Source organism: Macaca nemestrina, chromosome 1, assembly GCF_043159975.1.
Source record: "Macaca nemestrina isolate mMacNem1 chromosome 1, mMacNem.hap1, whole genome shotgun sequence".
NCBI lineage: Eukaryota > Metazoa > Chordata > Mammalia > Primates > Cercopithecidae > Macaca > Macaca nemestrina.
In genome coordinates this window covers 209,568,642-209,582,625 of record NC_092125.1, presented here as the reverse complement: position 1 = coordinate 209,582,625, position 13,984 = coordinate 209,568,642, and the positions used below count along the sequence as shown (strand labels likewise).

Below are 13,984 nucleotides of genomic sequence, written 5' to 3'. Positions count from 1 at the left end.
CACTATAATTAGTCTGTGGCAGGATAGAGGGAGATGCGGCCTCCTTGGCCCCCTTACCACGTAATGATTTGGGGAAAATGGATTTCATTTCAGGTATGCAGAACATGCACGATAAAGGGATGACTGTCCAGCCTGACCTCAAAGCTTCTTTTTCCTATGGGGCTCTGGAAAACAATGACAACATTTCTGAGATCTACGCTCCTGCCACACTGCCAGTCATGCAAGAAGAGCACGGCTCCAGAAGTGCCTCTGGGGTCCCCTACCGAGTCCTAGAGCACACCAAGAAGGAATGAGACTCGCCTCCCTCTATTTATAACTGTCCCCACCAGGCTGACAGCGGTTCAACCCTGAATCCTAAAACTTGCCTTTCAAGTCTCATTTTGTTTTTAACTGAGAACGCTATGGACGATGATCTCAGAAAGCCTTTGTCCCTGGGAAAGGATGCGTTATCTTGGTCTTGGAAATTTCAGATGATGAGGGTGGGGGGATGGAAGCATTATTCCAGGTGGGCGGGATAGAATCCAGCTTCTGCCTGGATTAGCCCAGCAGGATTTGGAAAGCCTGTCTACCATCCTTGAGGATGGTAACTGAGCTTCCTCCGACAGTGACCAAAGGTTGCTGTATCCTTCAGAGCTAAGACAAGACGGAGAGTCTGCTGTTAATTCTCAAATCCAGCGAAAGGCTGGACACCTCTAAATCTCGTCTTCCTCCACTTCACGTGCATGCCTGATCTCTCCCCAACACTCCTGGTGCCGTATCTGTGATAGCACTTGTGCTGCCTTCACATGGCAGGCTGGGCCAACCCTGGGTGGAAGGTTCTGCCATTTGTGTTTCAGAAATGTACATCTGCCTTCCAGTCATCTGTGCCCTTCTAGCGAAGATGTGCTTGATATGTTCAAATTGGATCTACTCTGAAAACGAATTTGATTTTGGTCCTGTGAGGACTACTTGTTTGTCTGCCTCCTGCCCCCAAAGGAATTAGGAAGTTAGGAGAAGGGGAAGAATAAGGAGGCTAGGAGAGGGTGATGATGCTTCAGCCCATTAAGGAAGAAAAGTCCCCCTTACTCTTACAAAAGGTGATTTCACCACTTAAAAAGGGATAGGTAGAAAATCTGGCCATCTTATGTGTTATTTTTTCCTGCATACCAGTGCCCCCTGGAAAGGTGGGGATGCTCATTTCAGAGACAGCCTCTTCACCTGTCCTCCGTCTCTCCATTACAGAGCCACAAGCCAAGCTCAAGTTACTGGTTAATTTCCTTGAAGTCAATAGAGACTCTCTGGGTCCTCATCCCCACGCATGTATGTCTGGGAGAAGCAAGCATTCTCAAAAACAGGGCTGTTGCTTTCTTCCTGGCTGCCTATGTGACTGTCCTCCCCTAGACTGATGGTGTACTTTGAGAGGCGCAGAGAAAGGTTTGCAGACTTTAGTGGGCATGAGGATCCCCTAGAAGTGTATGTAAAATGCAGATTCCTGCACCCCAACTGCAGACACTCTTAAGTGGGACTGGAGTGGGGCCCAGGGGTCTGCATTCTTAACTGGTACCACCAGTGATTCTGCTACAATGCCACAATCCTGAGATTTCACACCTGGAAAGCTTAAGAATTTAAAAAGATGTTCTGCTAAAACCCCCAGGGCCCCATGCAACCTTGCCAGAAAGTTTCCTCCCTAGGGTTCCTTTGGAAGGTTAAATAATCCCCATAGGATCTGTGGCATTCTCCATCCAGTGAATACTACTTAGAGCTACACTCACCACTTCCCTAGACAGCCTTTAATAGGCATGATAACAGTGTTAATAGACCAGTGTGACAGATCACTTATCTTTGTGGATTGTGCTTAATACTGATTTAGTACTGATTTAATACCTTGACTTCAAAAACTGACATCTGTTGTCTGTGATAACCACTTCTGTATTGTGTCTTAACCACTTCTGTATTGTGTGGTCTTAACTACCTAAGGCGGCAGCGGGCAGTGGACTCCCTTCCCTTAGGATGGTGATCAACTCAATTCAACAAGATTTATAAGGCATTTACTATGTGCTAAGCATTTGGAAGACCCAAGCTACAAAGATAAGACATAGTTCCTGCCCTCCAGGCCAGCAGAGGGAGGCACAAATACCCAGGAATCTCTGATGGGTGTAAAGTGCGGTGGTGGGCCACAGAAAATGACCATCATGGAGACCCTGTCAAAGTTCCGACCCTGAGCCCAAAGGGGTATTCAGAAGTGGAGATGATTTTGGTCCCACTCATAGATGGGTGGCAAATCTAGGATTTGTATAAAGCATATGAAAGTAGGGTGATCACCCCCGAGGCAGAGGGGCCAGCATTTGCAAAGGCACAGAGATAAGAGGAGCAGGGCAAAGAAAGGAGAGCCAGGGAAGGTGGTGGGAGACGAATCTCAAAGCTAAGTAGTGGAAGCTGTGCACAGTGGCTCACGCCTGTAATCCCAGCACTTTGGGAGGCCAAGGCTGGAGGATCACTGGAGCCCAGGAGTTTTATATCAGCCTGGACAACATAGCAAGACCTTACCTCTGCTAAAAATTAAAAAAAAAAAAATTAGTTGGGTGTGGTGGGGCATGCCTGTGATCCCAGCTACTCAGGAGGCTGAGGTGGGAGGATTGCTAGAGCCCAGGAAGCCAAGGGTACAGTGAGCCGTGATCATGCTGCTGCACTCCAACCTGGGTGACAATGAGCCCATGTCTCAAAAAAAAAAAAAAAAAAAAAGGATAAGCAGTGGAGGCCGAATCATGGAAGGTCTTGAATACCTGGCTAAGGAGTTTAAAGTGTATCCAAGAGGACATGGAAGCCATTGATGGTTCATGAGGAAGAGAAGGGCAGGATCAGCCCTGATGGAAAAGGAGGGCTTGTTCATTGTGGGGGAAGAATCAGAAGGGGGAATGAGTTACCTTCTCCGAGCCCACAAGAACAAAAAACAAAAAGCAGAAATTAAAATCAGGTTTCACTGCTATTTGTGTATTCCTCCTTTCCCAAATGATTTTTCTAAAGTTGGGAGTGGGGGCAGGAGGGAGAAAGAGAAGGTGAGCAGGGAGGCTATTTCGATGTGTCAAACCCAGGTAACAGTAATAATTTGGGCATATATACGCTCCCAAACTTGCTCTGCCCCCCTCCTTCCCTTGCTTTTGGTATGGGCCTTTTAGCCTTGGGCCAGCCGGCTTTCTTGAGATGAGTAAATAAAGTGCACTGTAATTTCAGGTCGGCTGTGGATCATGGGATCCTGCAGATCCTGGAACTGCTGCTGAGGCCTGGGAAGCTCCCTTGCCTGAGGGTTTGGGGCAGTGGCGTCATCCCACCAAGCTGAGCCTTGAAAGGGCTGAGCAGAAAGTTAAATGGTGGTTTCCTAAGTGGAAGCCACGCGTAGGTCACTTGAGTAGTCAGGAAGCACAGCTGATGTGAAGGCTAGTTCCTCCCTATCGTTGTCCCGTGGTATAAATGGACTGTCTGCTGATGGCCATACGCAGCACTGGCTATTAGGATGGGGAAGGGGTGCATCAGGTTTCCACTCATAGCCCTGGTTCGTTATTGTTACTCACGGCTCTGACGTCCCCAAGTCTTCTTGAATGTTGCAAGCAATGTTAAATATCACACCTCGGTCTCCTTCCGAGCAGCCCAGGTCCCTAAAGCAAGGTCACCAAACTTGGGTTAAACTTCAGTTGCTGTCACATCAAGGTTCAGGTTATACAGATCTTGTAGTGTGGGGCTGAATTCTGGGTAGAGAAGGGAGAGCTGACTCTCCATTGCTTTTCTAGTGGAAACCAGCCAGTTTGACGGCGCTGCGCGGGTACAGGACTCCATCAGGCTAGTGTTGGGGAACCAGCCTGGCAGCGTTCCATGTGTATTCCATATCTGTTCCAACACTGGCTGATAGGCAGACAAAAGGTTACTTGTGTGTTTCTCTGAGAAGCGGTGTAAATGAAGTCACCTTAGAATATATTCTGTGCAGATGCTTATATTTTGTTAACTTCACGACTTATGGCATGTCTTATTTAAAAAAAAAAAAAAAAAGTACTAAGTGTGAATAACATTATGAAGTGGTATTTAATTAAAAATCCATGCAGTGACAGCTGAGTTCGTGTCTTATGTTTGGCTAATACTTCCTAGAATTATCTAGAACAGACTGTCTAGTAGAACTTTCTGTGATGACGGAAGTGTTCTGTGTCTGTGCTGCCCAACATGGTAGCCACTCTCGACATGTGGCTGTTGAATACTTTAAATGTGGCTAGTGCAACCAAGGAACTGAATGTTTAATTTCATCTAATTACATTTCCATATAGCTCATACATTAACAGTACAGATCTAGAGATGCCCATAATTGCAGTTGAGGCTCACTTGCACTTCCTCCGCAACCCCACAACCCTCACCGTGGTTAAAAGCACAGATTCTCGGCTGGGCACAATGGCTCATGCCTGTAATCCTAGCACTTTGGGAGGCTGAGGCGGGCAGACCACCTGAGGTCGGGAGTTCAAGACCAGCCTGACCAACAGGAGAAACCCCGTCTCTACTAAAAATATAAAATTGGCAGGGCGTGGTGGCGCATGCCTGTAATTCCGGCTACTCAGGAGGCTGAGGCAAGGAGAGTCCCTTGAACCTGGGAGGTGGAGGTTGCGGTGAGCCAAGATTCCACCATGGCACTCCAGCCCGGGCAACAAGAGTGAACAAGAGTGAAACTCCATCTCAAAAAAAAAAAAAAAATGCACAGACTCTCTGTGTACACTGCTTGGGTTTGATTCCTGGCTCTCTCACTTGTTAGCTGTGTAGCATTGGGCAAGTTACTTAACCTCTCTGTGCCTCATCTGTGAAACAGGAATAACAGCATTATTAACGATTGTTTTAGGATTGGAGGGATTAATAGATGTAAAGTCTTGGAACTATATTGAGCATCCCATCAAGGCATTGTATTATATTGAAACAATGGGTTTTTTTCCTCTTTATTCTTTTTTAAATTATATAATGAACACTTTTGATCTTAAGTATTTCCAAGCACATATGTCTCTTCATTCTGAGTTTCCAATTTACAAAGGCAGGTATAGTATGGTACCTATATATTTATTGGTATAATCACAAAAATACAGAGTCATACAGACATATATTAAGCACTTACTGTATGCCAAATGATATATTAAGACCTCATATTTACATCTCATTTCTCCTTTATAACAGTTCCACAAGGTAAATTTTAATCATATCCTTTTATAGATGAAGAAACTGAGACTGGCTGGGCATGGTGGCTCATGCCTGTAGTGCCAACACTTTGGGAGACCAAGGTAGGAGAATCACTTGAGCTCAGCAGTTTGAGACCAGCACAACATAGCAAGACCCCGTCTCTACTTAAACAATAATAATAATAATAATAATAAAAATTAGCAGGCATGGTGGTGTGCACCTATAGTCCCAGCTACTCAGGAGGCTGAGGCGAGAGGATTGCTTGATCCCAGGAGACTGAGGCTGCAGTGAGCCATGATTGTACCTCTGCACTCCAGCCTGGGCCACACAGCAAGACCCTATCTCAAAGAGAAAAGAAATTGAGACTCAGGTCTCAGAGCTGGTGAACAGCAGAGCCAGTATTTGAACCCAGGACTGCCTGACTCCAGAACCTGAGCTCTTCCCTCTACTGTGCTGCCTTTCCTGGTGTGGGCAAGTGGGATTTTAGTGGGAGTAAGGTCTGCCATGGGTTAGGACATCACCTCTGGCCCAGTTTCAAGGGAAGGTGTGAACTTGAAGGACAGAAGCTCATTAGCTGAGTCTCTGGGGACCACGTTTGCAATGGTCCCACCTGCTAGCCAGATGAGTAAATAAAATTCAGTCTATCAGCCAGGCGCAGGGGCTCACGCCTGTAATCCCAGCACTTTGGGAGGCCAAGGCAGGCAGATCACAAGATCAAGAGATCGAGATCATCCTGGCTAACACGGTGAAACCCCGTCTCTACTAAATTTACAAAAATTATCTGGGCGTGGTGGTGCACGCCTGTAGTCCCAGCTACTTGGGAGGCTGAGGCAGGAGAACCGCTTGAACCCGGGAGGCAGAGGTTGCAGTGAGCCAAGATTGAGCCACTGCACTCCAGCCTGGGTGACAGAGCAAGGCTCCATCTCAAAAAAAAAAAAAATTCAGTCTGTCACAGAGCTGGAGGGAATTTTAGAATCATCCACAACTCTCAAACTTTATTTCATGAAACAGTACAATTTTAAAATAGAGATTGACAAAGAGTTACTTTTTATAGTTAATCTTGTTCTCATTAATTTTTTGCTGCTTATTCAGTTGTTATTTTTATTAGATTTTACTTTCTGGTTTCATGAAATAATAAAGTATTGAGATTGATATTGGCAAAAGGTTATGTCGTTAATCTTGTTCTCATTAATTTTTTTGTTTATTCAGTTAGTTTATATTTTACTTTTTGGTTTCATGAAATAAAAATTTTTAAGTAAATAGAGATTGGCAAAAGGCTACTAACTCTCTGTAGCTAATCTTGTTCTGTTTAATATTTCTTATTAGTTTCACTACAAAATCAGCTTTCTTTGTTCAAACAAACAGTAAAAAAGGAAACAAAGTCCAAGGCTTGCTTAAGAAAAAGATGATGTTTGGTGCAGCAGCACCGTGTTCTGTCATGACCTTATTAAATGTCAAAATGCACCAAGCAGAATATTAAAATTAAATTATAAAGCAAATGCAAGCCAAGAAACAAACATTTTCCCATTGTGATGCCGTAAGGTATTCAGGTAGGAGCATAGTTCTGTGAAAGCTGCCCAGGTGTAAAGAGACAAGATTCACATGGCAGCGAGCGCATTGCTTTTTGCCTTCTCCAGCTTATACTGAAATGTGAGGCACTCTGGATGGAAACTTTGATGCGCTTAATTCTCAGGATGACTTTTTAAGAAGTTAAAAGACACAAAAAACCCAGAAAGCCCTATCTTTAACTCTCCTGTTTGTCTTTTAAACAACAACATCAGAAATACAGCTATGTGGTTGTCCCTACACTCTGATCTTACAAAGCTCAGCTGTGTAGGTGTCCTGGGATGATTCAGAAAACTAGATAGCAATCTCTTATATTGTCTTATAATTATGAAAATATCTTCTATCAAATTGTCAAGTCACAAATGTCTCTTCATATGAGTGAGACTAAGCATCTTTGCATATGTTCATGTTCATGTACTTTTTTTTTTTTTCCTGAGACGGAGTTTTGTTCTTGTCGCCCAGGCTGGAGTACAATGGTGTGATATTGGCTCACCGCAACCTCCGCCTCCCAGGTTCAAGCGCTTCTCCTGCCTCAGCCTCCCAAGTAGCTGGGATTACAGGTGTGCACCATCATGCCTGGCTAATTTTTGTATTTTTAGTAAAGACGGGGTTTCACCATGTTGGTCAGGCTGGTCTCAAACTCCTAACCTCAGGTGATCTACCCGCCCCGGCCTCCCAAAGTGCAGAGATTACAGGCATGAGCCACCACGCCCGGCCACTATTTGTTGTGTTTTTTTTTTTGTAAATTGTCCATATGCTTTGCTCACCATTCTGTGGTTGTTTTGGTTTCTTATTGATTTGAAAGTGCTCTTTGGTATCAATTAACCTTTTCTTTGTGATAACACCTACAATTATTTCCCCCCAGTTTGTTACTTGCCTTTTGATTTGCTTGTAGTATTTATTTTTACTATGAAAAGACTTTTTCTTCTGTGTTTTTTGTTTTACATATAATTTTTTCTATATAAATGTTATTTACTTATATAAATATTTGCATTACATAATTGAATGTCTTTTCTTTTATAGCTTCTGGATTTCGAATCATAGTTTGAAAGGTCTAACTTATTCCAAGATTATAAAAGAATTCCCCATGTCATCTTTGAGTCTTTTTAGGGTTTTTTTGTTGTTATTGTTGTTGTTGTTTTTAAATATTGGACTTACTAGACAATAGTCTGGTTGTGTGTTTACATCTGAAAGCCACTTGGAGTTTATTCTGGTGCACAGTTCAAAGTATGGATCCAACTTTATTCTGCTGAGATAGCTACCAAGCTAGGCCAATACCATTTATGGAATAGTCCAGCTGTGCCCTAAAGAATTGGATGCCACTTCTATAATACACTAAATATCTATATTTTTGGGACTTGCCATTCTGTTCCATTGGTCTGCCTGTACATTCACCAGTAATACTGTGTCAATTATCGAGGCTTTCCAATATGTTTTCAAATCTGTTTGGACAAGTCTCAGCTCCTTGCTCTTGTTCAAACTTATGTTGTCAAATCAGAATATAGAAAGGAAAAAAAAAATACTCTACTATCCTGTCATTTCATTTAAAAAAGACATTAACACCAAAACAGTAAGAAGAGCAAAATCCCAGATAGTAATCCTTTAAACAGAATAATTTAGCTTTATGAAAAATGTCAGACATTGTCATTATTTGCCTGTTTTGCTGCAGGCCGATAAGATGAGAGCAGCATTGCAGAGCCACGCTTGGTCTTGGTACCGGTGTAAGGAGAGGGAGGGCCACAAAGAGGATGTCACTGGCTAGTCAGTTGCAGGCACAGAACTTGAACTCAGGTCTTATGATCTCTGGTCTTTTCCTCTTAACACCTCCTATATCCTAGGTCCACTACCCTTTACTGAGCTTTCACTCTGGGCAGGCACTTTACATGCATTATGCATTTCCTTCTCACAACAGCCCCACGAGGAAGCTGTTCAACCCCTGTTACATGATACACATGTGGAAACGAAGGTTCAGGGAAGTTCAGTTATTTGCCCAGGGCCACCTGGTGGGTAAGTGGAAGAGCCTGGATTCAAACCTAGATATGACTGACTTCAAAGTCTGTATTTTTAAAAAATTTTCAGTCCATTGTATATCAATAGACAATTATTCTAAATTCTTTATTTTTATTTATTTTTTGCACAGAATGAAACTTCCTTAGGTTCTGAGTAGCACGACAGCTATTAGCTTGTCAATCTTCATAAACTCCCTGGGCCAGGCCATCTGTCCTTTCATTGATATACCTAGTGTATCATGTCTTTTACTTTTTTCTTTTTATTTTATTTTATTTTATTTATTTATTTATTTTTTATGAGACAGAGTTTCGCTCTTGTTGCCTGGGCTGGAATGCAATGGTGCAATCTTGGCTCACTACAACCTCTGCTTCCTGGGTTCAAGCGATTCTCCTGCCTTAGCCTCCCAAGTAGCTGAGATTACAGGCTCCCATCACCACACCTGGCTAATTTTTGTATTTTAGTAGAGACAGGGTTTCACCATGTTGGTCAGGCTGGTCTCGAACCCTTGACCTCAGGTGATTCACCTACCTCTGCCTCCCAAAGTGCTGGGATTATAGGCATGAGCCACTGTGCCCAGCATGTATCATTTCTTTATTTTATTTATTTTGAGACAGGGTCTCACTCTGTTGCCCACACTAGAGAGCAGTAGTGCGATCACAGCTCACGGCAGCCTTGACTTCCCAGGCTCAAGTGATCCTCCCACTCCAGCCTCCTGTGTAGCTGGGATTACAGGAGGCACCACCATGCCCAGCTAATTTAAAAATTTTTTTGTAGAGACGGGATTTGCTATGTTGCCCAGGTTGGACTCGAACTCCTAAACTCCCGCAGTCTGCCTGCCTTGGCCTCCCAAAGTGTGGGATTACAGGCATGAGCCACTCTGCCTGGCCCAGGTATGTATCATTTCTTAGGCAGTCATGTCCATCAGGGTCAAGTCAGGAGATAGAAGCCACAGCAGTTATTGGAACAGAAAATTTAACATAAATAATTGTTAACTAGGGTTGGACGCAGTGGCTTATGCCTGTAATCCTAGCACTTTGGGAGGCTGAGTGGGGAGGATTGCTTGAGTCAGGAGTTCAAGACCAGCCTGGGCAACATAGTGAGACCCTATCTCTACAATAAATACATACATAATTGTTAACTAGGTATACATTTTTTTCACAAGGTAACTGAAAGGGCAAAAGAGGGCTAAGGTATTGTGGAGAGAGCACTGTCAGAAGCCGCCACCCTTAGGGCTGGGGGAAGACAGGTAACAGGTTGGAATCATTAAAATGCAGGTGCCTGGAGGAGGGGCCCTGTGGAGCTGAAACTCAAGCAGTGAGGAGGCAGCCTCACTAGCTGATGCTGTCTCAGCTTAGAGGAGAGGCCCTATAAAAAGGACACCCAGGCCGGGAGTGGTGACTCATGCCTGTCATCCTAGCACTTTGGGAGGCCGAGGTGGGCAGATCACCCAAGGTCAGGAGTTCAAGACCAGCCTGGCCAAGATGGTGAAACCCCTTCTCTACTAAAAACACAAAAATCAGCCAGGCGTGGTGGTATGTGCCTGTAGTCCCAGCTACTTGGGAGGCTGAGGCAGGAGAATTGCTTGAACCCGGGAGGTGGAGGTTGCAGTGAGCCAAGATTGCGCCACTGCACTCCAGCCTAGGTGACAGAGCAAGACTCCATCTCAGGGGAAAAAAAAAAAAAAAAAGGAGACCCAGACCCATGAGGCTCTGGATGAGCCCTGGAGACCACAGATTGAAAAAGGGTCACTCCTTGACCTTAAGTGGGAGAGAAAACAATTATTTAACCATGCCAAGAAGATCTGTTAGTGGTTCCTGTTCAACATGGCAACCTAGGCACACACATTCACCTCTCAGCCCCAGAGGGGCTCTGAGCTTAGACAGTAAGTGCGAAGAACAATTGTGCTATGGGCAGCAATCTGGATTAATGGGAAGACTATTTATCGGTCCTGTGGACACAGAACAACATCGGCCTCAGAGGGAACCCTAAGAATTACTCTAAGCAGGGGAAGCTGGCCGGACGCGGTGACTCACACCTGTAATCCCAGCACTTTGGGCGGCCAAGGTGGGTGGATCACCTGAGGTCAGGAGTTTGAGACCAGCCTCGCCAACATGGTGAAACCCTATCTCTACCAAAAATACAAAAAAATTAGCTGGGCGTGGTGGCACACACCTGTAATCCCAGCTATTCAGGAGGCTGAGACAGGAGAATCGCTTGAACCCAGGAGGCGGAGGTTGCAGTGAGCCAAGATTGCGCCGTTGCACTCCAGCCTGGGGGACAGAGCAAGACTCCATCTGAAAAAAAGAAAAAAGAAAAAAGAAAACAGTGGCAGATTTGGCTGTGGTCAGCCCGTGGTGGGGATATTGGAGCAGGGGGTGAGGAAACAAACGGACCTCCAGCTCTCTTCTGTCGGGAGACACACCTGTGGAGAGCCGGAGCCGAGTCCCACGTCCTTCAGCAGGTGACTCGTCCCAAGGCAGCCAGCAACTCCATGCTCAAGCACCTGAAGAGGAAGCCGATGACCAGACACTGCTCACTTCCTCCAAGATGAAAATCCCCCCTCACATTCAGGGGATGACGGTAGGCCTTCGGGTAAACAAACGCACACAACTGCAAAGGAAATCTCTAGTAAGCAACGTGGTTCTTTATTCATAAATGGGATTGTCCACCAAGAATCACAAGACATTAGAGGAAATTCAATAGCTTGAAAGAGAGAGACTAAAATGACTGAGGCCAGGCACAGTGGCTCACACCTGCAATCCCAGCACTTTAAGAGGCCAAGGCGGGAGGATTGCTTGAGACCAGGAGTTTGAGACCAGCCTGGGCAACATGGTTAAAAAAATGCACACAATGCATGGTGCATGTGAGACCCTGTCTCTATAAATGATGAGACCCTGTCTCTATGAAAAATACAAAAAATTAGATGGGCATGATGGTGCACGCTTGGAGTCCCAGCTACTTGGGGAGCTGAGGTGGGAGGATCACCTGAGCCCATTGAGATGGAGGCTGCAATGAGCAGTGATCGCACCCCTGCACTCCAGCCTGAGCAGCAGAGCAAGACCCTGTCTCAAATCATTTAAAAAATACAATAATTGAGTTAATATATAAGAGTGGCAGGATAATGTAGACAGGGCAATGGTTCATTAAATTACCTTCTCTATTTTGTGTCTACATGAAGTTTTTTTTGAGACTGAGCTTCACTCTTGTTGCCCAGGCTGGGGTGCAGTGGTGCGATCTCGGCTCACCACAACCTCTGCCTCCCAGATTCAAGCGATTCTCCTGCCTCAGCCTCCTGAGTGGCTGGGATTACAGGAGCCGGCCACCACGCCTGGCTAATTACTGTATTTTTAGTAGAGACGGGGTTTCGCCATGTTGGCCAGTCTGGTCTGGAATGCCTGACCTCAGGTGGTCCACCCATCTTGGCCTCCCAAAGTGCTGGGATTACAGGCATGAGCCACCGTGCCCGGCCTATGTGAAGTTTTCATAGTAAAAGATGAAAACTTAGTGTCACTGAGCACTTACTAGGAGCTAAGCACTGGATATACAGTGGAGAAGGAGAGAGAGTGCCCACTCCCATGCAGAGCAGTCAGAAATTAAAGCAAACCACATAAAGTGTGGTGAATGTTATAACTGAGGGAGCAATGACATTCATAGTGTCAGGACTAAGCAGGCAGCGAGAGAACCAGGAAAGGGAAATGGAAGCTGCAGGCGTGGCCCTAGCAGTGACAGAGCAGGCGGTGTATCTCATGCCTAGAGCCTATCCTGACCCGGTCCCCGGGACGCAGGGCAAAACGAAAACGGAGGGGCCCTTAGTTCAAAAACCAAGAAAAAGTGCCACCAAGAGACTTCTAAAAGCTTTTTTCTCTCTTTAATAAGAGTCTCTTGACTTTTTAAATGTGTTACTTAATGTCATTTTCAGTAAAGGCAAATTAAAATTTTAAATGATTAGCATGAATTTTTTACCCATTCATCTTTATTTTCTTCAATACCCATTTTAAATGCAAGTATAAGAGCACTTAACTCGTATCTGTAATCACTGAAAGTATAGAATTTGTATTTCATAGCTCATACATATGTATATTGTTCTTACCAGAACAGTGAGAACCCTGCATGAAACACACTCCACTGTGTTTATTTCATTGATTGCACACGTTCTACCACCTCTCTCTGCCTTCAGCTTGCTGATGAGTCAAGAAGGACTAAAAGGAAATGCCAGAAGTCCCAGCTACTCAGGAGGCCGAGGCAGGAGGATCGCTCGAGCCCAGGAATTTGACTCCACAGAAACTAAAAATTGTTAGCCAGGAGTGGTGGCACACGCCTGTGGTCCTATCTGCCCACAGATAGGAAGCTGAGGTGGGAGGATGACTCGAGCCCAGGAGTTCAAGGCTGCAGTGAGCTATGATCATACCACTGCAGTCCAGCCTGGGTGACAGCAAGACCCCAACACTTAAAAAAAAAAAAAAAAAAAAAGACTGAAAGGAAAAGCCACTGTGGGTTGCCCCACCTTTTCCTGTCTCTGTATGTCATCATTTTCAGAGTAAGCAGTTGGCTGACACAGGAGGTAACATTAGTAAGGAGGACATGATAGGGTTCCTTGTCCACAGCCGCCTTTCTGTGTTTAAAGAAAGTTTGGGTTGGAGGAGACAGCGTGGCCTCCCTATTAGGCCAGCCCTTCCCCATTCCCACCCCCGCCCCCCCCCCCACAGAATCATAAACATAACACACCTACCTTGTTTAAAGACAGGGTCGGCCTGGCATGGTGGCTCACGCCCTGTAATCCCAACAATTTGGGAGGCTGAGGCAGGCAGATCACCTGAGGTCAAGAGTTTGAAACCAGCCTGGCCAATATGGTGAAACTTTGCCTCTACTAAAACTACAAAAAGATTAGCCAGGCGTGGTGGCACACCTATAATCCCAGCTCCTGGGTAGCGGGGAGGCGGGAGAATCACTTGAACCCTGGAGGCAGAGGTGGCTATGAGCCGAGATCACACCACTGTACTCCAGCCTGGGCAACAAATCAAGACTCTGTCTCCAAAAAAAGAAAAAAAATAATAAAGATCTCGCTCTCTGTCTCCCAGGCTGGAGTGCAGTGGGGCGATCTCGGCTCACTGCAACCTCCGCCTCCCCTAGTTCAAGCGATTCTCATGCCTCAGCCTCCCGAGTAGCTGGGATTACAGGCATGCACTACCATGCCTGGCTAATTTTTTATATTTTTTTTTAGTAGAGATGG

At 45.3% G+C, this 13,984-nt stretch overlaps 1 protein-coding gene across 5 annotated transcripts in view; it reads left to right on the top strand.

Moving 5' to 3' along the window:
• LOC105494450 (NIPA like domain containing 3) overlaps positions 1-8,819 on the top strand; it is a 60,004-nt gene extending 51,185 nt beyond the window's left edge. For 3 of the 5 annotated variants that reach the window (XM_024796773.2, XM_011762863.2, XM_024796772.2), the window contains exon 11: positions 94-4,076. In XM_024796773.2, the coding sequence (XP_024652541.2) occupies positions 94-293 (200 nt within the window). In that variant the 3' untranslated portion in view covers positions 294-4,076. Of the gene's footprint in view, positions 1-93; positions 4,077-5,211; positions 6,443-7,767 lie in introns of those variants that run through there. The other 2 variants (XM_071098584.1, XM_071098583.1) reach the window with 2 other exon arrangements.
• Positions 8,820-13,984: the final 5,165 nt, after the last annotated feature.